Source organism: Cucumis melo, chromosome 6 (assembly GCF_025177605.1).
Source record: "Cucumis melo cultivar AY chromosome 6, USDA_Cmelo_AY_1.0, whole genome shotgun sequence".
NCBI classification, from domain to species: Eukaryota; Viridiplantae; Streptophyta; class Magnoliopsida; order Cucurbitales; family Cucurbitaceae; genus Cucumis; species Cucumis melo.
In genome coordinates this window covers 16,278,497-16,305,792 of record NC_066862.1, presented here as the reverse complement: position 1 = coordinate 16,305,792, position 27,296 = coordinate 16,278,497, and the positions used below count along the sequence as shown (strand labels likewise).

Sequence of the window (27,296 nt, the reverse complement as noted above, 5' to 3'; positions counted from 1 at the left end):
ATTCTAGCAAAATATTGTAGACCTCTCAAATACATTCTCAAATAATATATATTGTAAGTTGTAAGGAAGCATATTAGTATAGTACAACAAATAATTACTATAAAAAGAAGGATGAAGAAAAAGGAAAACCTAACAAAACTAACATTTGATTTGTCGGTTGACCAACTTCAGAGGAAAAGAAATTTAATCTTTATAGATTAAATATTAAAAGAAAAGAGAGAGAGAAAAAGAAGAAGGTAAGCCACTCTTTCAGCCCAATATTTTCTTGTGTCTATTAAAATGGGTATGAAATGAAGCACCTAACAAACAATTTCTTGAAGAATTGGGCAAAGACTAAAAGAACCGTAGATGCAGAAAATCGGGATTATAAAATGTTTGATTTATATGCAAATTACATATATATATATATATTAATTCTCAGGACCAAATTAAAAGAGTGGGGAGATGATGAGAACAATAAGAATAGTCGGCCATGGCTTTGCAGCTTCCATGTTGATTGGTGGTGTGATGTTGTTGTTTGTTGGATTTAAAGTATGTGAAGCAAAAAAATCATCTGAATTGGTGACTTATGTATTTGGAGATTCATTAACTGAGGTTGGAAACAACAATTATTTGAATTCACTAGCAAGGTCTGATTATCCATGGTATGGGGTTGATTATAATGGTGGTCAACCAACTGGAAGATTCACTAATGGAAGAACCATTGGAGATATTATATGTATCTACTCCTTTTCTTATAACCCTCACATACAATACATACATACATATATGTCTCTCTTTTTACATCTCGTCTATTAGTTTAGTTAGGTTGAATTTGGAGATCCATTCGTTGTTTCTGTTACTTATTTTTGTTGGAAAAATATATATAATTTGCAGCCGAAAAACTTGGAATTGAGGCACCACCTCCATATCTATCACTTTCTAAAGATGACGATAAACTCATTCATGGCGTCAATTATGCTTCTGGCGGAGCAGGAATTCTCAACGACACCGGACTCTATTTTGTAAGATTAAAATTATTTTAAAACATTTCTAATTATAAAATTATTCCAATTTCTACTCTTTTTTTTTTCTTTTTAAGAAAAGTTTATAATATCATTTTGGTACTCTCAACAAAAACAAAATATCACTTAGACGTTGATAGATGTTGATCAACAATGATACACTGATACTATTTTGATCATTTAGTGATAGTCTATAAAATTTTACTATATATTATAAATATTTTTAACAATTCTATCATTTTAAAAAAAATCTTCCATAAATCTTCAATTTAATATTTAATTTTCATAGAAAGATTTATAATATGTGATATTATAGGGTGGAAATGCTTAATAATATAATAATAAATTTGAACAAATTAGCAATAAAGTAGTTTAAATTCAAGATTTTATTAAGAGCAGTATGATTCAAAAGTTGCAGGGACAAAACTTGAACAAACTTTTAAAATAAGTAGGACCAAAATCGATTATTTTAGCTACAAAAATATAAGAAAAAAATATATATAATATTTTAATCTCTTAATTTTAATTTTGTGTTAATTAATTTCTATTTGGTTTCTAAATTTTATTTGGTTTCTAGATTTGGACATGTTGCATTTTTCTTCTCAGTTTCGAGTTTCATTTTTACTAAGATTTCGAAATTTTACATCCTTTCACCTTAAATTTCGAGTTTTATTTATTTTTAATTAATCTCCAATTTTCAATAAATACTCATACTTTTATTTAATTAATTTAAAAAGAATGCTACAATTGATTTACTATTCACTAATTTCTCATTACCATTAAAATTGATTATAAAATTCATTTCATAAAACACTCCCTAAAAGTTTAAAATAATTAATTTAAAAAGAATACTACAATTGATTTACTATTCACTAATTTCTCATTACCATTAAAATTGATTTTAAAATTCATTTCATAAAACACCCCCTAAAAGTTTAAAATAAGGCTTTGTTTGATAGAAAATCTAAATTTTGTTTTATGTTTTTAAATTCATCAAATTTTATTTCTTGAAACTGTTTTCAGATTCTGTGATCCAAATAGTGCAAATTCTTTTATATTTTCATTTTATTCAAAAGTTTGAATTTTATATTTTAAAATACAAAATTATATTAAATACATATAAACACATTTAGAAACATAATATGTCATGTTATAAACTAAATTTATTTTTTAAAATATAATATGTAGTATGTAATAATGTATCATAAATTATATCGTAATATAAAATAATACTTATATAAAATTTTAGGTTAAGTTACAAATTTGATCCTATGGTTTATAACTAGAATTTAATCTCTATGGTTTATAACTAGAATTTAGTTTTTTTAATTTGATAAAATCATAGAAAATAGTCTCACTCTCAGGGACTAGTTATAAAGATTGTCAAACCATAAACACTTTATAGAAGATTTTATGAAATTATATGTTAAACTCTAACTTCCTAAAAAACGTAAAATTGTAATTTAACAAAAAAAATTAAAACATAAATTATTAATAACTTATTATATATTAAATCTCGGTGAATAAGTAAGACAAATTTTATAATTTAATACAAAATACGAAATTTAAACATTTTGTAGAATTAAAATCCAATTTTTGAATCTGGCATCAGATAGATATCTTAAAAAATAAAATACAAGTCTATTTTCATTTTATCCGTTGTTTGTTTTTAGATGATGTATCAAACATATCCTAAAATAAAAATAAAATTGAAGTGTAAAGTTGTAAAACATAAAGATTAGAAACAAAATGAAAGTTAAGAGTTAAAAAAGAGGTTTATGTAAATTGAGTAATAGAAATAAGAAAGCATTTTGCAGATTCAAAGATTGACGTTTGACGATCAGATAGAGAGTTTCAACCAAACAAAGAAGGGAATAGCAAGGAAAATCGGGGAAGAGGCTGCTCTTAAACATTGCAATGAAGCCATATATTTCATTGGAATTGGTAACTCTAATATTCTTTTTCTTTTAATAGTACTAGTTTACTATCTATCTATTTCTTCTTCTTCTTCTTCTTCTTTTTTTTTTTAAATAAAAAAAATAAAAAAAATAAAAAAAAACCTATTTTCTTCCCATGTTTAACATAACATATTGACATAATTAAACATACCATGAATTTTATTGGGTGATGCTTTGTGAGTCTGAAAAGTAATATAATATGTTTTGGTATTTGTATTTGTATTTGTATTGTTTGGTAATGGTAGGTAGCAACGATTATGTGAACAATTTCTTACAACCATTTCTGGCGGATGGGCAGCAATATACCCATGAGGAATTCTTAGACCTCTTGCTCTCTACATTCCAACAACAACTTACGGTGAGTGAGAAGGACTTCAAAACATTCACAAATAATTTACACCTCTTGCATTATTATTATTTTACTCAAAATAAAATCTATAGAAAATCTTGAGACTATCAAAAAAATAATAATAATAATAAATAAATTTATTTCTATAAAATATAAAAGTTTGTTTGAGAATCTTCAAAACATAATTGTATAGAATTTGGTGGAATAGATAGCTTTTTGCTCTTGTGAATTAAGGAATATATGTTTTAGAACAACTAACCTTTATTGGTTTTGCTTGGACCTAAAGTCACAAAAAAAGTTTCAAAGCCACAACATACAGTAGTGGTGATGCTCTTCATTCTTTCAATACAAAATTTAGCTACTATATATTCTAATCCTTATAAATAGTAATTATTTATTATTTTAACTTCTATTTTTTTTAAAAAAAAAATAATAATAATAAATAAATAAATACAAACTCAATACCAACCAAATGAAGTAATAGTTTTTGGGCCTTTGGCCCATCACAAGCTCTTTCATGTCAAAAGTAAATTACAATTTGAGGAGAGAGAGTTATATACACACAAACTAGAGTCCTCTAGTTTTTTTTTTCTTTTTTCTCCCTTTTTCTCTCTTCAAATTTCATTAAATTTTGTTACTATTTTAGCTTGATTCTGAATTTGAAGTCTTAAACTTTTTTTTCAAAAAAGAAAAATGAATTTCTCAATCGGTTTCTAAATCTAGATTTAATTTTTTTTTTCTCCCTCTTAAAAAATTACCGTAGGTTATCTTTTCCATTTGAACTGATTTCCTCTCCTTTGTTAATTTCTATTGTTATGAACAAATTAGATAGTATATTGATTCCAACCATCTTTTAAAGAGCTAGTGCACAATTTGAGAGTGAGTGTCATGTAACCTTGAGGAGTAATCTGTATTGAAAATTCACACCAAAGTCATGCTAAAAATTTGCATACGAGACAGTAATATTCTATGACACAACCATCGATTTCTAAGTTAAGACATACTACACAAAATCGATCAAAAATTAAAATCAAACTAGAACAAGAAATAAATTAATATATGGAACTGCGTTATTTTGAAATAATGAGATATGGTTGTTAGAGGCTTTACGAATTGGGTGCAAGAAAAATGGTGGTACATGGGCTAGGGCCACTGGGATGCATTCCTTCACAAAGAGTGAAATCAAGAAAAGGGCAATGCCTAAAGAGAGTTAACCAATGGGTTCAAGATTTCAACTCCAAAGTCAAAACACTCACAACAACTCTCAACAAAAGCCTTCCAAATTCACATCTTCTCTTTGCAGATACCTATCCTCTTGTTCTTGACCTCATCACCAACCCTTCCGCTTACGGTACTACGCTAATTAATCATTTCTTTTCCTTTCATTATGCTTCCCTTAATTACTTCCTTACAATAGGATAGGTTATATTGTAGAGAGTGTGTGAAAATGAAATGAAATGAAATGAAATTTGTAGGAAATTATATTGTATGGAAAATGATGACAGGTTTGAAAGTATCAAATACATCTTGTTGCAATGTGGACACAAGCATCGGAGGACTTTGTTTGCCAAACTCAAAAATATGCAAAAATAGAAGTGAGTATGTGTTTTGGGATGCCTTTCATCCTTCTGATGCTGCCAATTCTGTTTTGGCTCATCAACTCTTTTCAACTTTATTCTCTTCTTCTTCTTCTTCTTCTTCTTCTCCTTCTCCTACACCCTCTCCTTTCCCTTCCCCTTAATATTTTAATTTATAAAATAATCTTCAACCCCCTAGCTTTCATATATTCATATATATATATATATATATATATATATATATATTCCTCAATATGCATGTAATGAATGGAACACAATGTTGATATAAATCTTGAATATCATCTATTCGGCAGTTAGGACCTCCTTTTCAATGTTCACTCTCTTTCCTTCAAAACTTAAGGAAACCATAGTTATATCCTATAATATTTTACGCTAATTCTTTTAATAATTAAAATGACAAATCTGCTTACCAAAATATACATCAATTTTCTTAAATATATAACAAACTATTAAAATATTTACAACCCAGGTAACAAATCCCATGAAATTAGTCGTTTTTAAATATTTCACGTTTGCCCTTTCGTCTTCCATCTTCTCTTTGGTGCGATTTCTTTATATTGTGTCTTTCTTTTTTGTTTATTTTCAACTTTGATTTCTTTCTATCATCTTTTTTTTTTCTTTTCTTTTTTTAAGTTGTTTACATTTTTACCCAATTCTAAACGAACCAAATCTAAACGATCGTGTACCAAAAATAACCAAATCTAAAAAACCGTGTACAAAAATAACCAAATATAAATGATCGTGTATAAAGAATTTTGAGAAAAAATCGTTTTGATTGGAATAGTCAAATCTAAACGATTGTGTAAAAGAAATAAACGATCGTGTAGTCATATATAAACGATCGTGTAAAGAAAATAAACGATCGTGTAGTCAAATCTAAATGACCGTGTACAATTTTTTTTTTAAAAAAAATCATTTAACCAAATTTAAACAATTGTGTACCGATTATGTACCAAATTTTGAACAAAATCTAAACGATCGTGTAATCAAATTAAATGATAGAATTAAAAAAAAATAAATCGTTTAGATTTGACATATACCATATCCAAATCTAAAGGATAATATAGCAAATCTAAAATATGGTAATAAATATATTTATTATGTAATTGATTACTTCCATAATCATTTTAATAATTAATGTACAATTATATTTCTATTGAATATCATTTAATGTAGATACGTAAATTCGGGTTATCAAACTCGATTTATTTATTTGTATATTAATTATATTTCCAAATGGTAATAAGAATGGGTAAATATGTAATTTGAGCCTAATATATATGAGCCAATTAAAGAGATTTGTGAAAAATGTAAGTAATTAAGGCCCATTTTAGGTGTTTCTAGTTAAAGCCCGTAGTCCATTTTTTGTTATTCAAAAAGCCCAAAGCCCAAAGCCCAAAGCCCAATGCTACCCCAAATCTAACTACTTATCTTTTACTTTTGCAAAATGTTGGATTCATACCGATGAACTTCAAATTAAGCTTTTGTTTGGGTAATGCAAATAATATTATTAATTCAATATGCTAATTTCATTTTAATTGGATCAAGACTACATATTCACCTCTGCTCCTAATATATGAATGTGTTCAACATTTAAAAGTTTATACATCAAATCTTTTCATCCTTATTGTACTAAAAATAAATAAAATATTCTATTGCTACCATTGTTTTTTAGAGTTATCGAATAAAAGTAGGGGTGAGAAATCAAAACACTTTTCATATATTTTAATAAGAATTATACGTTTTTTTATTGACTAAATGCATTTTTGGTCCATCACATTTAAAGTTCATATCTACTTAGTATACGTAGTTCCAAACCAAAAAACTTTAATCTCCACGTTTGATGAATGTTTCTAAACAGTCTTAATCCTCACAAAATTATAGAAAAATTCCCGAGATAAAAAAATCATCTTGACCCTACCCCATCCCATGGACATCTTTATCCCTATGTTATCACAATAGTGTTGTTTTCATGTTAGATCATTTTCAAATTTTAATTAATATTTCAAGGACATCTTTAAATTTAATCCGATGATTGTCGTAACAAAAGATTAAATGTTGATTTAAGAGAAATTTTCATAAATATAACAAACCACTAAAATATATACGACTTGTGTAACAAGACTCGTGTAACAAGGCCTATGAAATTAGCCATTTTTTAAATATTCCAGGTTTGCCCTTTCGTTTTTTCTTTTCCTCTTCGCTGCAATTTTTTTCTATCGTCTTTCTTCTTTTCCTTTTTTTTTACGTCGTTTAGATTTAATTAACCAAATTTAAACGATCATGTACAAAAAAATAGAGTGTTTCTTCTTTTTCTCTTTTTTTACGTCATTTAGATTTAGTTAACCAAATTTAAACGATCTTGTACAAAGATAGCAAAAATAAACGATCATATGGACAAATCTAAAAGATCGTATACCGAATAATCTTTTAAAAAAAATCTAAACGATCGTGTAACAAAAGAATCTTGAAAAAATTTGTTTAGCCAAATCTAAACGATCGTATATCAAATTTTGAAAAAAAATCGTTTAGAATTGGTCGATCTTGTATTAAAGAATAGTCAAATCTAAACAATCGTGTACCAAATAGATTAAGTGTGTTGTTGAAGACGTGGTTGACGATGTATTTTTAGTAATTTCTATAGTAGATCTATAGGTTTTTTGTATTTTGGAAATTGTTGTATACAGGGTAAATATTTTGCGGTTTTGCTATATTTTTGAAAAGATCTCTTAATTTAATTTTAGTAAAAATAAAAATGAAAAAAATAATGGAGAAACTAAATTCTGATTATTAGTTAGTGGCGACTACATATAAAAATGGCAATTAAGTTTTGCATTATATACTCATTTTGCTCCCTCCCCGCCTTCTCTCTGTCTCAATCAAACTTAAAGTGGAGTTTATGAATGTTAGGCCATGGTGATTTAAAGGAAACAAGATTTAGATATGTTATATTATATTACCTTTTAAAGCACTTGGGGATTAAATATACTTTTGAACCTTTTGATTGGTCCTCAATTTTATCTTTTGTTTTTTAGCATTTTTCTAGAAAAAGGATTGTTTAAATTTCTCGAACATTCCTCCGCTAAATTTAAAATATTAATCACCGACCATAAAATTAAATTATTATTATTATTATTATTAGGTATAATATGACTTTGAAACACTAAAAACATACCCTTAGTTTTTAGAAAATTCTTGTAAATGATATTGTTGAAAATATCTATAAAATATAAAAATTTTCAAGTAGGTAGATCTTTGTCAAAATTTATCGATGCACCGATAAATATTAATAGAAATCCATCAATATTTATAATCGATAAAATCTAAAGATTTTTTATATTTTATAAATATTTTAGTTCATTATGCTATATATAAAAATACTAATTAATTTAATTAACCATACTTAAAAGGGTAGAATTCTAAAAAAGAAAATTACCACTAATTACTGTTGAGTTTCCATATGAAATGTGTTAAGATATGCTGATTTGAAATACAAATTTATAAGAACAAATAGGGTTATATGTTGCATAAAAAAGCGTTAAGATTGGATACTTCCTTAAATCACTCCTTTGGAAAATTATTATGATTTTAAAGACAATATCAAACAATATAAAGTGCAAACCTATAAACTTTCTAAAAATAAAGAGTAGGGAAAAAGATAATAATAATAAAAGAGAGGATGATTAAAATTTTTTTATGTTAGCATTACCTAACCATGTTGGCTACTTTTGTCTTCATTTTTGTTTCTTTTTATAATTTTTATTTTCCCAACTTCCTAGAAAAACCAATCATTCCATCCCCCAAAGAAGGAATGGTTTTTTTCTTCCACATTTCTTTTATTCAATCAAATACATAATTAGAAGAAGGAAAGCCCTTAAAAAGTACACATTATTTAATTCCCAAATGTGTTTGAGAGGAAGCATCATTAGGATAGAAATGGAGAGTTGGCAGTGGCCAATTGATAAGAATACAATAAAACTTCAAAAGGAGACAGGAGCCCCATTACCAAATAGTGTAAAATGGATGTTAATATGTGTCGGGATGCTATTCGTCCACTTGTTCAGCAAATTGACCAATTAGAATATATGGGATATATTCTCCAAAACTTATTGTCTTCACCTTTTATGTTGATTTTAGACAAGACCTAATTAATCAAAGATACATCTTCCAAAATGCTTTGGTACGAAAATAAAAAAACGTTACAAGAAGAATGTAGAAGAAGTACATATGTGTGTTCAGTTTGAGTGGTTGCAGAAGAAAGATAAGATTTTTAAGTGTTTTGCATTTATCCAAAAAAAAAAAAAAAAAAGAAAAGAAAAATATTTATCTTTAGGGTTTGTTAGTTGAATATATCAACCAATAGGTTGTCGCTCTTGATTAAAAGTTTCTGAGACTTCTACTTTGGAGTTGTTGAGAGTTTGAAATTTTAATTTACACAAGATCTATTTAAAAATTGAATAATCAACGTCATATTAATCAACATCATCCAACAAGGATTATTTCTACGATATTAACATTGAATGAAACATTCATTGTAATAGATCTTGTTGAGCACATGGTAAAACTTTGCTAACCCAAAAACTTTAGTGCACACGTTAAAAAACCATTACGATCCCAACTTGAAGTTGATGCTTAGCCCATGCCATATTTGGAGCTTCAAATATAATAATGGTATTTACAACTATTTGAAATCTCTCCTTTTTTGTTACAATATTTTCTATTTCAAATCCAAACTAAAATGGTATTAAACATAGACTATCATAACTAAGACTACAATAACTTGCAGTGTACCCATACTGCTATAACCAAAAAGCTATAATGACTATAATAAGTAACTTAGCACTCTAAACAACCTTTTAATATGAAAAATAAAATTAAAAAGTTACCAATCCAACGTAATCAATGGTTATAATCATAATTTTACCCCATTATTTTTTTATCACAGAAATTGAAGGCTGAAACCTCATCTAGGATTCAATAACAAATGTAAAATACAATATATAACATGTATGTATGTATACACTACAAGAAAATGAAGGTCTCTCAACGTATAAAGGTGTTGGGAGATATAAAAAAAGTGTCGGAAAATCATTTTCCGACGTATAAATCCGCGTTGGGATTGAAATCGAAAAAATAAGTCGGTAGAGGATCTTCTTACACACAAAATATAGTGCTGGGAGATCTCATCTCCCAACACACAAAATAAAGCATCGGGAGATGTCAAGGGATCTCCTGACACTATATTTGTGCGTCAGAAAATCCCCTGTTTTCTTTTTGCAAAACTGAAACGAGATCTAAGCAGACGAATGGAAATTAGCAAAACTAAGGCAAAATTAGAATACGATTTAGGATTTTAAAGCAAAAATCTAACTTAAATAAATAACTAACAGGAAGAGATAGGGGTGGCGGTGAGACCAGAAGAGAGGGTCGATAATATAAAGAACAATAACAATAAATCAATAACAACAAAATCAACCATAAAACAAAATTTAACAATCAACAACAAATCCACAACAAAATGAACATAGTTTACACATTATTGATACAAAAGAATTATATATCGATGGTTTGGCATTAGTGACAAGTGAAAAAAAAAGGATTGACAGCGGCGACAATTAGAATAACACACCGAGAGGCCCTTGACGTACAACAAAAAAACACAAAAACAATCACAAATTTAATAATATTTCTAATCCTAAACCGAAATAAAGAAAAAAAAAAGGAAGAGATAATTGGCTTATAGTCGGCGAGGGGCGACGGGTGTCTGCGATTGAAGATCGGACGGTCGGCGGCGACGAAAATTTTCTTCCTCATTTAGAAGTTTGAAATCTCTTTCTCTCTCTTTCATTTTTCAACTGCCTTTTAGATCTATAAAACGAATCTGAAAAATGGGTTTTAAGGAGAACTCCTGACGCCGGTATGCATGGCATTGAGAAAAGTTAAATATATTTAAAAGAAATTATAAATTTCTTCTGACGCCGTTTTGGTGTGTGTCATATTCTTGGCGTCGAAAATGGAGAGTAACTCTCGACGTCGTATAAAGGCATCAACAACTAAGAACGGAATTTGTAATTTGAGAAGGAAACTGCCAACACCTTATATGTACGCGTCGAGAGATAGGGTTAATTTGTGAGAGACATTTTATCCTATCACAAGTTAAAGAGAACTCCCGACGATTATTGGTAGTATTAAGAGTTCTCTTTTAAAACCCCCTTCCAAATCTGAAGAGAGGAAAAGAGAGAAACTCATAAATTTCCTATTTGCGTCTTAGTCTAATCTCCCTTTCACTACTCTTTGGATGCAGCCTTCATTGATTGGAAATTTTAATTTTGATTGTGATAAATTCTTATTAAAGTTGCTTAACGTATGAAGTTTCTCATTTGATTTTGCTTGATTTTGTTTTTGTTATTCTTAGATTGATTGAAGTTGTTTTGACTTAACTTAAGTTTGGTTTAAGAAAATGATTGACTAAAATATAACAACTTTTAGGACTTTAAGCTTTAGATAGTGTCCTTTAAGTACCATAGATGTTAAACTTGTTTGGATTTTAATAAGTTTTTTTCACTCCTATAAGCATCCATGACGATTTGACTAAATAATATAGAGAATTACTTATGTTGAATTCACAAAACTTGTTGGAAAATATTTATTATTAATGATGAATAAGGAGTTGATCAAACTTAAATATAAATTTTCGGTTAAATATAGAGGAGTGTCCCAATTTTTAGAGTGGACAAAGCTTCATGTTAATGATTTCAGACAAACAAGATGTCCATGCAATAATGGTATGAACTCAATAATAGAGGAGTGTCCCAAGCTATGTGCTATGGATGGGTGTTTTGTTAACTTTGTCTATTAGGATCGTACTCATATGAGTGTCCCTCGAGTTCACCACCTGTGTGGTTCGACGAGACCACTAGTTTGTCATGATATGTTTTATGAGTGATTTGACGGGGTCACTTACAGCCCGATTTTCTTAGGTATTCCTTTGGGTTTATTGAATACCAATTTCTCTTACGTGATCCTTCGAATTCACTGAAGATTAGATGTGTTCCTACGAGATCACTAAATTGTGTGTGTTAGAGAGCACGCAAATTTTGGGGTACTTCCTTATAGGACCCTAATGGGAAGTTACCAGATACTTGGCGAGACTAATACTAGGTCACTTATTGATTATATGTTTATACTCACCCTTTTTCTGTGTTTAATATTTTAGGCAAAGGCAAAGATAGAGGAAAATTGATGAGCGATAGGAAAGACATGTGACATGTCATATGGAGACTCAATTTTGCTTCCACTTTTCATTGTTTGTTTTTAATGTTTTGATCTTAAACATTTATATTTATTTATTTTTATTAATTTTAAAATTTGTAAAACCAATTGTAACATGTTTTTAGGATATTTTTAATGAAAATTTAGTTTTTCTCTTTTCAAGAAATTATTATTTATCTTTAAGGTAATGACCTCAGTTTAGTATAAAGAGTTGGGTTGTTACCAGCTCTATGGTTCTAAATTTTGTATCTTCTTTCTTTTATATGTAGTAACAATACAAGAACATAAAAAATTATGTGTGGCGGTACCGAAATGTAGCTACGTCCACGTTCCATTGTTTTAAAACTTTTTTTTTGTAACTATTCGTTTGGTCTTACTGAAGCCCATTTTTATATGTCTGTCTCCTTTTTGTAAGCTTCTTTGGCTCATGTTTTCTTGCATTATTGATACTTGATTTGAATTAGTAATTGGTTTTCTATCATTATTTTTCAGGGCCAAAACAATGAGTTTTTTGTCATATTTAACTTAGAAGACTACAAATGTATATGTTTTGTTCAGATTGTGGAGTTCATTTCTTTGACCTTGATATTATTCTTGTGTTCTTAACCTTTACTGAATGATACATATGAACTTACAACCCCGATCATTTGAAGGTGGAAGTAAACGATAGCGTAAGAAGGTTTGAAGGTAGAAAGCTAAACTACCCCTTATGGAACTTAGACTATCTTTGTAAATTCCATGCTTCATTCACCCTTGATGTTGGTTAACAGATATTTTAAACATTTTCTCTTTATTTTGTGGGTTATTTAATGAGCTATTTGGAATTCGTTAATTCTTTAGATACATTAAATTTTTCACTAAATGTCTATGATGGAGATCAAAATATCAAAATTTGAGATTTTAATATTCTTGAGATAAATAAAAAATATTTTTAAATAAAAATTAAATTCCATTTTTATAATGGCTCTCATACCACCCATATAATCACTCATTCATGTTTAGTTTTTTTTTTAGATCTGATTGATATCCATGGGACATTTTAAAAACACATAACCTCTTTAATTTAAATTAAAAGATAAATTTTGGAAATCATTTTTATGGGTGTTGTAGGGTACTAACCCCTTCCCTACATAACATATTCCCTACACACAACTAACTTTCTAACCTTAAATCTGAATTTACGTAGATCAATGTTTTTTTTTGTGACCAATCACACCTTAATATGATTGATGGTGACTCCGAACCTTTTAAAGATTAAATGATTGAGGAAGTCGGCTGTTTCGTCGTCGCGACACTCTCGACGACTTACCCTATCGGGAGATGACCTTAAACTCTCGATGAGCGTCTAAGGTCCATTGGGAGTGGTTTTCCAACTTCAGACAATGTTTATATGTCACTGGAAGGTATGATCTCTCAATGGTTCAACTTGGATGTCTGACATGGGATGCATTCTTGAGCATCAGGAATTCCTTTCTTGACGTGGTTTTCTCAACCATATTTCGAATGAAGCAAAATACATTGGAAATGCCTTTTTGGATGCTTTTTGGTACATTTCCCGGTGACTTCAAGCATCAGGAAATGATCTGCTTCTTGTAATAGTATATGTGAGGAGAATAGGAAGTAAAAGAATAATAATAAATAAAGAAAAAAGGAGCAGTTGAGGGGATTTGAAGTGGTGGAGAATATGAATGTTAGAAGAAAGCCCCTCAAATGTAACCACAAGAGATATGTGTGGATGAAAGGTATCTATGGGTAGTGGAAAGTTTCAAGGCTTTTTTAATCAACAATTTCTTTTTTCTTTTAAAACATTCAAACATTGGACTAAAAAAAGATAGATTGATGACTCTTTTCCATAGCAATAGAATATAGATATGGTATATGGACTTAGTGTGGAATTGGGTCAAAGATTGTGTGAACTATTTTTTTTTTTTTTTCTCTCTTTAAAAGAAATTATATCTTATTTTATTCTCACCAACAAATACAAATACAAATACACATCATCCCACAAAGTTCCCCTTTCATAATAGTACGTCACTTTTGTGTATTGCTTACGTCACTTTTAGGTTAGAAAGTGGACTCTCATCCAATATTTTCAAATAAAATTTTTAAAACTCTTCAACTTCATTGGTTTTCTTTCTTAAAATATTCAACTTTCTGTAGTTGTTTACTTTTATAATGTTTCTTTTTCATACTCATTTTTTTCTCAATAATTGTTCGTATGTTACACTATCGAAATGAAATGTTAATCTCAACTTATTTTGCTTCAAGGCATTCTCATATTAATTAACCAAGTCTTATCCAAAACTATACTTATTTTGTTCAAAATTAAATTAAAAGTCAATGACTAAATTAAGTAATTTTGGACTAGAATAGATATATTCTAAAAGTTTGGAAATCAAAATCAAACCCCATTCATAATTTAGAGAATAAATGAACATTTTAAAAGTAAAACACGTGTTTGGTAGAAAATCTAAAAAGAGGAATTTGAAAAGATATTCAATAAAAAAAAAGTCGTATTTCATGTTTATATATATATATATATATATATATGTTTATTAGCAAATTCAAAAATTGAATTTTGATTTTTTTAAAAATTGTTTATTTGTGGTGGATATAATATATTTACGAATCATAATTAAACTAATCTTACTTATCTATTAAGATTTAGTTGATAATAAACTAATATTAATGGAGCATTTTTAAAAAATAGTAGAATAAATTAAAATATTTACAAGACAATAGCAAAATTTTGGATTCTATCAATAATAGAAATCGATAGACTTCTATCACTGTTTATTAATGTCACCGATCCACCGATAGAAGCATAGTAGTGTCTATTAATGTTTACTATTTTCGGTTGAGTGGCAAAATTTTGCTATATGTTATTGTAGATATTTTGTCGAATTTACTATTTTTCACGATTCCCCAATATTAATTTATTTATAAGTATAATTTAGAAAAAAAAATTTTAAATGACCGAATTTATAAAAATATTTACAAATATAGAAAACATCATAAACTATCCACGATAGACCAAAATCGATTTTATTTGTGTTTATGATGATACAAATAGACGCAAATAGTAGTCTATCTTGTTTGAGCACGATTCATCGTAGATAGATCGTGATATTTTGTAAATATTTTTGTTTATTTTTCTATATTTGAGAGTAGTCCAAGTGAAATTTATGTTTGAAAAAAATTAGTTAATTAGAAATCTAGTCCATATGGTTCGAAGAAAGTTAGAGTTTAATCTCTATAATTTGATAAAATCTCATATATAGTCTTTATGTTTTGATTAACCTTTTTAAATAGTCCAAATAATATTGCTATTTTATATGATTTTATCAAACAAAGGAGACTAAATTCTAATTATAAAAGAAGGATTAAATTCTATCTTTTTTAAAATCATATGGACCAACTTTATAATTTAACCTTAAAAAGTTTATATAATTATTATTTTCTAATATTATATAATTTGTTATGCATTACATAATAAATATTATAATAAAAGATTAAATTTAGTGTATAACGTGACGTACTGTATTTCTAAATATTTTATTGAATATAATTTTATTTAAAAAAATGTAATTAAATTCTAATTACGGATATAATAAAAATATAAAAAATGTAAAGTTTGTAATATTCGTAATATATAAAATCACATCATTTGAAAACAATTATTACAGACTAATGTTAGAGTGAAGATATGTATGAAAAGAAAAAGAAGTTGTAAATGATTTAGAAATAAAAATATTTGAAAACATAAAAAAAAGAAGAAGAAGAAAAGTTGGAGCCTGGGGGGAGGAAAAGGGGAGAATGTGGGGGGTAGGTGCGCGTGCATGGACATGTGGACCGCCCCATCATCTTTTACAACCGCCCTTACCCAATCGCTCTTTTATTATTCCTTCTTTCCAAATAACATTATTTAAACAAATAACACTCACCCACTCATTTCTTTTTTCTTTCTTTTTTTACTTTTTTATTAGTATGTGTACAAAAATGGTTGCTTTAATACATCAGTTTTGAAAGACCAAAAGAAACCCTTGCCCTAAACCTGTTTCATTTTCCGTTTCCCCCATCCCCTTGATTTTCTTTGTTTAGGTTAAAATAGCTAGTTTGATATTTGCTTATCTCAATAAAAGAAACTACCCCTTCAATTTAGCTATTTATATAGTATTTATTGTGATTAGTTAAAAATATTAATATGATGAAAAACAAAGAAGAAGAAGAAGAAGAAGTTAATTAAGAGTAGTATTGAAAGTAAGTATTTAATTTATTAATGGTTTCTATCCAAAATGTATTTGTTTTAAAAATTGAAAATCGAAGAGCAGTGCTGTTGAAAGTATTTTTATACAAAAGACAAAGTGGTTCGTAAATAATTTCTATAACTTAAAAGACTTTTGTTTAATTTAAATGGTATCTCCTGTTCTATTATATTATATGTCCACTGCTTCTTGTCTCTGTAATTTTCTGTTTGTTTGAATATAAATGTGTATCACTATCTACAATACCCACGTTCTGTGGGCAAAAGAAATCATTATTTAATATCCTTTCTTTTCCTCCAACTTTTTTGACGTTTTCTTGTTTCCCTCTCTTTCACTCTATTCTACTGTTGTTTATGGGTTAAAAGCTTCAAATGGTTGATGTCAATCAAAATCAAAATATCCATATTGATATTCATAAAAGTTATTATATTCGGCTAATGAAACTTTAGTTGTAGTTGAATTAAACTATAATATTTTAGATATATTTTTTTGTAAAATATATGTGTAAATATTGTTGTGAAAGCACAATGAAAAATAACTACAAAAATAATATCAAATATTAGAAATTAATTATAAAATTAAAGGACATGAACTATTTGCATGTAAAATAATTGTAAATTATTTATTGCAAAACGAAGGGTGTGAATACAATTAAAAATGGAAAATTATATCATTAAACGTTGTATAATTAGAATAGAAAAATCATAACATAAAACATAACACCAACACAATGAAAAGGAAAGAAGAAAATCAAAACTCTGCAAGTACGTTACAACAACTTTAGAGAAAATGAGAGAAATATTAGAAAACTCACCAACAACTTGTAAAAGTCTTTTATTTAGAATAATAAAGCTAAATTGAGATTTCAAGCGTTGAATTTTGATAAATGTATATGAAAATTCTTACCATACGAATATAAGTTTACAAAATATTACAATGTCTGTTTATTAAGAGTTTTAAATGTTAATTAAGATCAAAGAAGAGAGAAATTGAAGAGATTAGCAGCTTTGAATAAATCAAATAAGCGGTGACCAATATTTGCACCTGATCAACACGTCAAGAGACAAACCAAAGAACCAAAAGATAAACAAACAAAGCGATGAAATAACAATATGACAAACGTGGTTGGTTGTAAAACCCCAAAATTTATAGAAACCATTCATACTTGATAAGTTAAATCAAATTTGGTTCAAAGTTAAGTGTTTAGCTTTGAATATTAAAGTTAAGAAGTTAGGCAAACGTTTATGTAACGACCCAACTCCTTATACTAAGTCGAAGTCATTACTATTTAAAAAGGGTATATAAGTTTGTAAAGTTTTAAAAATAGAATAAGACAAAAACCTCAAATTTTCAAATAAAAAAAAAATAAACAAAGAAAATGTGAAATAAGTATAAAATAAAGTTCTAACTCGGGCCCTATCTAGTTTTAAAGAAATAAATTAACCAAGAAAGAACTGAAAATGCAATACTAAAATTCAAATTTTGACATAAGCAGAAGCAAGCGTATCCCTATGGCCTGCCACGATTACTTCTGGTCACTCGCCAGCTTGCCCTTCTTCTTACCTCTGCCTCTGTCTGAAAAATGGAAATGGAAAGAGTGAGTATAAAAATACTCAGTAAGGGACCCACTACTAGTCCCACTAGATGCCTGTTAACTTCCTATTATAGTCCTAAAAAGTGGTACCCCTGAACTGGCACGTCTCTGAACACGTGCAATCTGTGCCCCCCTAGGAACAAGCTGGTCTTTGGTGATTCCCAAGGGAATACCTAAGATGATCGGGCTGTGAGCGGTCCCGTCGGATCACTCACGTCATGTCTATGTTAATGTCAATGTCAATGTCAGACTGGTAATCCCGTCAGACTATGCAGTCATAAATGGGGAGCGACCCCGTCGGGTCTCTCCATCATGTCTATTTCATAATAGTGGTGATCCCAAAGAACACCCATGTGGGTACGACTCTAATAAGAAGCTAACATACACTTGACCCATAGCATGTATACAACATCGCATCATAACTTATCATACATGTCATAATTACGTCAATTCAGGCTATAACATATCAAACCATGCGTAGCAACCCTAACATATCATATCAGTCATTCTCAACTACAACTATGTCGTTAGAACAAAGACGGTAGCATCGACATACTATTCACGCTAACCATAGAGTAAATCAGCAGGCACAATGTCAATATCAATCTCTCTCTCTCAACAACCTTAAGTTAGGTACTTAGCTACCATTCATACGTAACCATAAATTCAAACATGCGGTCTCTTTAATATAAATCGAAGGTCTAGTAGGAGAATCTCTTACCTGGAGGTTACTCAACAAGTCCTAGCAGTAACAACACACTCCCCAAGCGGCGAAAGTCTTAAATGGTCAAGAACCCACAATTTAATAATTTAACCCTCAAAGAAATTAGGTCTAAAAACTCACTTGAAGCGACTTACCCAAGATCAAGGTTGGACTCGATTTGGACTTAGTTGGATAAATCCCCAGCTTGACTTCCAATTACCTAAGTTAATTTAATCCAACAACCAACTTAGTTAGGGTCAAAATAAGCTTAGTTGGATAGATTAAAACCAAAATCAACCTACCGAGGCTTATCGAAAAAATGTGGGTCAAAACAGGGCTAAAAGGGAGCTTGGCAGCTCAGCTGGCTCGGCTGGAGAGGCGAAAATCAACTGGCGGCTCTGTGAAAATTCGGCTCACGAATAAGGGCGCAGGCGCGGGCGCGGCTTGCGGCATGGAGTGGGTGCACGTGGGCGTGACTTGCAGCGTGGAGCGAGCGAGTGTCGAACTCACGTGGAGCAGTTGGAGCGGGCGTGGGTTGAACTCACGCGGTTCGAGTTGAGGTGAATCGGCTCGGGTTGCTTGCGGCTGACGCTTGACGACAGCACGACTGGCTTCGACGACGTCTCGACAAAATCGATAGCATTCAGGCGGCCGGAAATGGAAACGATTGAAGGCGCGATGGCTGGCGGTGGCTGACGTAACATGCACGATGGAGAATGACGGTTCGACAAGCTTGACACGGACGACTCCCTAACGCACGACTGGAAGGATGGCTATCGGCTTGGGTTGACCTGCGACGGACGCTCGACGACAACACTTGGAGGAGGATGGCGGCGGCGGCTAGGGTTTGAGGAGTTTAGGATTAGGGTTTATTTGGGGGAGATGATGAATAGTGTTGACCCTATTTAACGAAAAATAATAATAATACATTTATTATTATTTTCCATTTTTCCTATTCCTTATTTTATTCTAAAACCATCAAATCTTCTCTCTCTTCATTTAAAGCCCACAAATTCTCCCTTTTTAACCCAATAATTCCACCAATCACAACAACTTTTCTTCAAATAAAATATCACCATTATCTTTTACTAATAAATTTAATTTTCTCTCTCCTCAACCCAATTTTCTTTATCTTCAACAAATATCTTTACTAATTTTATTATCCAAATAAAATAATTATATTGTCCTCAAAACTTAATGAATTACACCGCCAAAAATATACTTAATCAAGTTTCCTCTATTACAACCAAAATTTCAATAACCACATTTAAGATAATAAAATTAAATTCCAAATTGTTGAGGCGTTACAGTTTAGGAAGTTAAGCAATCGTTTAGAAAGTTAAGCAATCACTTAAGAAGCTAAGTGATCGTATAAGAAGCTAAGCAATTGAGTTAAAAGTAAGTTATTAGTTACGAAGGTAGTGGGTTATTAGCTAAGCGATCGGTTCAAGGAGCTAAGCGATTGAGTTGAAAGCTAAACTATGAGGCCCTGATTCGAAAAAGGAGGTTCTACCGAAGGTGATCTTTGCTGGGATTTTTTTCGGGGAAGTATAGGACATTTCGCGAGGAAAAATGGCAAGAAAAGAGAAGGCGATGGGAAAACAGATGCTCAAGCCTAAGTTCTATTCCTAGAAGGCAAGCGAAACAATAAGAATGGACGACAAGAAAGAAGCATGCGTTGAACTCCAAGAGTTAGGCGCTCCGCATGGTAAGGCGAGAAGAAGAGTCTACGACTAAGGAAGTGGAGGCGAGAAAATATCTTGTTAGGATGACTTGACCACTTGCTGGGGAAAATGAATGTCGGTTGCTTCCCCGAGAAGATAAGAGGGTCAGAAGATTAAAAGTTTAGCTTTCCAAAGAGATAAAGTGTGCATCTCGAGGGAATGCTCAATTGTCGCTAATTGATTACTCAAGTGTCGAGTTTGGGTTGGTTACATGACATAGTGAAGTAAGTAAGGTGACACGTGTAAAACGTGGAAGTGACCCTTGAGTATGAGAGACCACTATAAATAGGACCAAAGCCCAAAAGGGGAAGTGGGTTTGAAAGTATTAATTTTTTTTTTAAACAAAGAAGTTAAGGAGAAACCCAAATGATGAACAGCCGGTCAAGAGAACCGTTTGATGAGAGGAACCCAATAGTAGAGGAGGAAGGAGTGGAGGCCCAGTAATAATGTGGATGACCCTTATGAACATGTGAATGTTATGAGTGACAAGATGAACTATATGTTTTGTTGTGAATGTTACACTGTTTACACTATTTCGTTTTACAAGCATCGTTGAAAGTATTAAATGTGATTTACAAGCGTTACCTATGATTTATTATCCTTCTATGAATGATCAAGTACGTTTAAGGAGTCTTATTTCTGTGAATGATAAAATCTATTTCATAAACGTTTTCTAAAAATAAGTGTGAGTTATGAATGTCCTTTAGGGAAAAGTTGAATGTTTTCCAAGAACATGAATATTCTTCGGAGGGTGAATAAGCGCCGTCTACAAACGGTTGTGAATGGCTAATTGGTTTCTTTTTATAATTTCTAAACTGTTGTGATTCTCATTTTTGAAGAGTAATGTTCTATAAACATTATGTTTTGAGTGTTCTTTCCTCTATGGTTGTGTTTATAAGACGTTTCACTAATTTGTGAAAATTTGTGTTAAGGATAAGTAGTGAGTCGTTGCTCCCTTAGTCGTTATTTATGGTAAAAGGCTCACTTTATAATGTTGTCATTAGGCGACATGGTATAAGAAAAGCAGCTAGGAAGTTAACCCCCTCGGTTGTAGCAATGGAATGGCGTAAGGAAGTGAGATCGATTAAAAGACGTGGGTAAAAAATCCCAGGTAACTTGCACGATGCTGGTGAAATATGCATCCCAGATCTTAGGCGAGGGGAGAATTCCATATCTCAGTGTTGAACATGAATGGCGAGAGGATCTAAGAGATGGTACCAGTGGCATGAGTTATACTGCTAATAATTGAGAGATGTCGATGGTTATGCACGATGAGATCTATACAATGCAGTTTGACCTTAATATTGTTAATTCTGCTGTGTTCTCTGAGAAGGATTTTCTCAAACTCAACACCCACTAGGTCTAATTGACTTACGTTTTAAGTTTTTATCTTCCTAGGTTGTTAGGTATGGAAGATAAGGAAAGGATTGGTCTCAGGCATCGTAGCCTAATTAAAGAGGAAGGATAGAGTTACTTTGTAGTCTTACATGGCGCGCTAGCCATGGTATCTCAACATGCGTTTAAAGAGCTAGTTGGTAAGCACATTTCTCTTTAACATGGAGGGCTCCAACTCAGGCCGTCCAGCACATCACAGATGTGAAGCCGAAGATGAGGAGTGAAGAAATTGAACGAGGGAAAGGAAGCCCTAAATATTTTTCTTGAGTTGGATTGTTGGCAACTCAAGGAGGTGGATGAGATCAAAACTCATATGATCCTGAACACCTCCCCACAGAGAGCAGCATTAGGAGGTGGATGAAGGAAGGAAGGTGTGGTGTGCCTTGGTGGAAAGAAGAAGTATGTGATAATATAAGAGTTGGTTTACCTTTACGTAAAGGAGAGTTGTAAATTGTGAATTTGTACTTTTGTAAGCATTATGTTAATAAAGAAAAGGAATACTAAGTTATTCCACTGTGTTAGTTCTTGAGTGTTTTCTGCTACAAAAGATGAGAAGGTCTCTAAGGCTTAAGTGGAAGGGCTTCGCAAAGAGACGAAAGGAAGAGTTGTTTTGCTCACTAGGTGTCGACGCACTATCTCGCTTGAGGTGTGTGTTGAATATCTAGGCGGCACACCCTCCATTTGGTTGCATTCTGTGACATTTTGGGTGGGGCCTGAGATAAATGATTGTTTGAAGGTTGAAGCTAAGCGATCGTATAGAAGCTAAACAATCATGTTTGCGGGTAAACAATTATATAGAAGCTAAATGATTACGACCGTGTGAGAGGATAAACAATTGTATAAAAAGCTAAACGATCATGTCAGAGGTTGAACAATCTTGTAGAAAGCTAAAAGATCGTGTGGGAGGTTGTAGGTAAAAAAAAATTTAAAGAAGTTCTTAGGCAGTGTTTGGATCGAGAAACCACGTGCCCTATGTTTAAGTTAAATTTTGGCAAGCTGAAGGTGTTAAGCATGCAAGAAATTAACTTTTCGGTTGGAGAGAGGTGTCAAAGGGTTAAACATGCTGAATATAAATTAATTAGGTGAACTTAAAAGAGATTTACTTCCATTTCTCTTAGAAAAATTAGTTCAAACTTATTGGAAAAGTTTTATCAAAGAGTTCAATTTACACATAGAAGTTGTCGAGTGAAAAAGAGCTAAAGAGGGTAAAGTTTGAGCTTAAGGAAGAAGGAAAGGTTAAAGTTTGAAGGTGGCTGAGCTATCTCGTATGTTTTCTTTGGGTTTGCAAGTAAGATTTTGGTTTATTTCTTGATTAAAGAGGATTAAATGGAGTTATTTCTATGTTACAAGCCAAGAGGGGATTAGACAAGTCTATAAACTGAGGGTCTGAAGCTACTATTACTGTTAGTGACAAAATAATTTTAGAAATGATTTATAAATTTGTTTCTTAATTTTTATTCAAATATATGCTTTTTGTTATTCTGATTGTGAAATGAGATTAATTTACTAAGTTGAATTTCCAAAGCATGAGCTTAGGCGAAACTAAGTTTCTGAGTTATTATGATGTATTTGTGTAAGAGCAAAGTGTGTGTTATCAAGTTATGTTTATACAAAGAAATGTTAAAGCATGCAATTTGAGTTTGAATTTATGATTTTCACATAATGAGTTTTACGAGCAATGTTAATGTTAAGTTTCCAAAGTATTTAAGTTGAGAAATAAGTTAGCTTTGTTTTAGATTATAGCTATAATGATTCTAAGATATATAGCAACCCCTTGAGGGATATTGCTGGTACACAGAGGTTTCTTTGATGAAGGTATGCAGTAGATACCTAGTATCTTATCACTAAGATAGTTAAATGAGAAATGGGTTCACAGATTACCCACCTCATTATAATTGAGAAGAGGGTTTGAAGGTTACCCACCTCATTATAATTGAGAATAGAGCTTGTATGTTACCCACCTCATTATTTTTAGCTACAACGAGCGAGGACACTACTAGTGCCTTAGAATCCGTCTCGTAAATATCCTTGTGATTCATACGGTATAGTAGTTGAAAAGATAGCTTTATTTAAATCGTGGAAGTTGATATGTATAGACTTTATGTTTTATGTTATGTTTCATGATTTATTTATGTAAAAACAAAAGTTTAAACATGATTTATTTTAAAATTATGTTTTATAAAAAATCATCGCTCACTGAGCTGTTTAGCTCATCCTTTCCAGAGATCGTGATTCAAAAGCCTCACTGTAGTCTCTAATATGTTGTGCAAAGTTGTTAGTTTTTCTACTTTTGGTCAGTATTTAGGTTCAACCATGTTATGTACATTAATAAAAGGTTAAGTTAGTCAAGATGTTTAATTTCCATTTGTTTTAAAGTGTTATCTGTAATAAACGACATTTAGCCTTAACTTATTTTGAGAATTATGTATTGAAGTTTGTTTAATAATATATTAGTATGTTAGTCCGTTGCTTAAGTTTTAATTTGTTCAAAGTTATTTATCATTCCAAAGGATTTGGTAGTCAGGATATCATTCAGAAGGGGAGGGATACCGGTTGACTTCACGACGTCTCTCGAGTCGAGAGTAGGTGATCTGGGAGGGGGTGTGACATTGATAATCGTTTAATTAGCAAGGTTGGTAGTCGCCGAAGTTCAAATTGTGCCAGATCTAATTGTCCTATGACGCAAAGAAACGATGCAACCGTGAATGGAATTTAATGTTCGGTGTCAGACAAAATCAAATGAAGATATGCTTGGAATATTCCTATTCAACACATATAAATATCCCACAAGAGCTCAATGTTATACATAGACCTCAGATTGGATAAATCTTTCTAGGTTGAAATCCTGCCACTTCGGCAATCCATCCTCTTTCCTCTCTATTTTTATTGAAGTTTTAGATGAAAACTTAATTCTTCTTTGAAAACGACGATTTGGAGTCTATCTATTCCATTCACCTAATATCACATAGAACATGTTGTAATGGAGCCAAAGGATATAGGTGATTGCATCACGTGGCTTAACGCATCGATCTTCCTTTCCTTTTATATTTTGATTTCGTTTATATTTGTATTTTGAACTTAATGATCGAAAGACCAATAATTTTTCATATAAATACATCCTTCATGGTCCATCTCTCATCTCTCTACTTTTTAAATTATGAGTTATTAGAAGTTTTAAAATTGAAATAAAAAGTTCAGAAGTTTTCTAAAGAGTTCAAGATGGTAATACATTCGGCTTGTTTAATCGGTGCTATACTAGACGCCTAATTCAGTCGAGAAATTGAGTTAAGTATTGAAAATCAACTAATCAATAGAGAAGTAACTTAAATCACACATTAAACAAGTAAAGAGTTGACTTTAGAAATAAAGTTAAATCTTTTGTTTGAACTTAACATATAATATCCAGAAAAGGAAATGCTTATAACATTAAAGCACTGAGAGGTAGCGCTTGTCTTAATTAAAGGTTGAAACATGAATGTATTATTTGTATTTATTTAGAGAAAAAATTTCATTTTGATTTCAATATATATATCCAGAGATGTGAATATGTGTGGCATAAGGTATCGAGAGGGTACTTGTCTTAAATAAAAGTTAAGTATGATGCTTACTTTCATTTTAAATAAGTTTCAACTCTTTTTAGTTCATTAACCACCTTGTTTGAGAGGACATTCCTTCACCCATTTCTTAAAGTATGTGCTAAGTAATTATTAGTTCAATTACATATGTACTCACCAACATTCAATTCCAGATGTTGCATTTCCACTTGTTGCATTTCCACTTATACATAATAGATTTAGTTAATTTAGTCACATACTTTGCATATCAATATAATATATAGTCATTGCAAAAGACATGACGTTACATTGATTTTGAGAAACTACTAAGTTGTTGTATTCAACTTTGACTTACCTAAAAAATCTATATTAATGCTTGCACTTCGACATGATAAAAGAAAACTTGTATGTAATTAGGTAAACTACAACTAGTACTTCCACAAGATGCATATTAATAATCATTTTTTACTTCACAAACTACATTTAAACTTCACAAACTATAATTAGTACTTCTATTACGCCTACATCCATATTGTACTTAAAGCTTATCAAGATTCAACACCTCTCTATATTACCCAAACACAAAAGGTACTATCAGAATCTCCCAAACACTTTTACAATTCATGGACAATCGCTTATCCCTCCAAAAACTACAATTAGTATCTAAATTACAATAAAAAAGACCATAAGTTCAAACTTACAAAAATCGCTCAACAAAACTTTCAAGTTGTATATTGCATATCCATGAAGAAGCTTAATGACGCCATTGATGTTCCTATTTGGAGGAATGCACAACACTTTTAACTATTGAAGGCTCCTACAGATCATGATCAAAGTTACAAATTTAAAGTAAACATAAGTACAAACAACAAAATTCATATATTAAAAAGGGAACATACTTGTTTCTCGTGAGTGAAAAGATAAGTTGATAAGTTCAATTTACGAAGTTCCCCCATAATGTCTCAATTTTAAGTTCTTTGAGAAGTTTTCAATGATCAAGTAATATCGAACAAAATATACTACAATCAATTATAATGAAACGAAAGATTGATAAAAAGACAAAACACATCTACTTTAAACCATATCATTTAATCCAAAACATATTTTTTTGAAGAGGATTCCAAACTCATTGAACAAAAAAAAGAACAACCATTCCCATAACACCATTCAAGTTAAATTCATTTTCCAAACTCATTAAACAACGATTCAAGTTAAATTCATTTTCCAACTTTTAACACATTTTCAACGTACTTTCTTCCCCAACGAGAGGATTCCAAACTAATTTCATAAACTACTTTCAAAATATACAACACCAAAATTAAAAAAATTAAAACCTACAGCAAGAATATAAAAATTTTACCTTAAAACACGAAAAATCCAAGAATTGAGAAGATATAATAAATCCACGCCGAAAAACCACAATAAGCAATCAGATCTAAAACACGAAGAATCAAATACCAAAATTAGTCAGAGAATATGAAAGGTTTTATAACGGTAGTGATAGTGATTCCCAAAAAGATGTTTGCAGATATAGAATTGTCAACGATAGAGTAAGTTTCTTTACCTTTGTATTTTTTCCGATCACTAAATCTTTAGTATGTTTAGTCTAGTTTGTACACTAGGTTGATTTCTAGAATATAATTTGTTTTGTTTAATTTTTCAAAAATCTTAATTAAACTCAAGCTTGGTTCTTACGTTAGAGCTCTCAACCCTACACATTTGTGTGCTGGAAAACTCTTCAATATCACCGAATGTAGACATTGCATATTTCAAATCAGTTGAGGGGGAGAAACTCCCACTCACACGATCACCAGCGCTCCTTTCCAACTGTAGTGATGTTTTTCTTTTAATTTTTATTTAATTAAAATCAAATATTTTTC

At 30.6% G+C, this 27,296-nt stretch overlaps 1 protein-coding gene across 1 annotated transcript; it reads left to right on the top strand.

The window, feature by feature from the left end:
• The first annotated feature begins 433 nt into the window (after nt 1-433).
• On the top strand, nt 434-5,210 carry LOC103496804 (GDSL esterase/lipase At5g37690). Its single transcript, XM_008458801.2, has 6 exons — nt 434-718; nt 877-1,004; nt 2,822-2,948; nt 3,208-3,320; nt 4,413-4,662; nt 4,817-5,210. The coding sequence occupies exons 1-6, from the start codon at nt 445-447 to the stop codon at nt 5,050-5,052; spliced, it is 1,128 nt and encodes a 375-aa protein (XP_008457023.2). The 5' UTR covers nt 434-444; the 3' UTR covers nt 5,053-5,210.
• The last annotated feature ends 22,086 nt before the right edge of the window (nt 5,211-27,296 follow it).

Bases quoted from the DNA above. Each gene is read 5' to 3' on its own strand.
- LOC103496804 (XM_008458801.2), top strand. From the start codon at position 445: ATGATGAGAACAATAAGAATAGTCGGCCATGGCTTTGCAGCTTCCATG. The intron at 719-876 runs GTATCTACTCCT...TATAATTTGCAG, and splicing joins AACCATTGGAGATATTATAT to CCGAAAAACTTGGAATTGAG. The intron at 4,663-4,816 runs GTACTACGCTAA...AAATGATGACAG, and splicing joins CACCAACCCTTCCGCTTACG to GTTTGAAAGTATCAAATACA.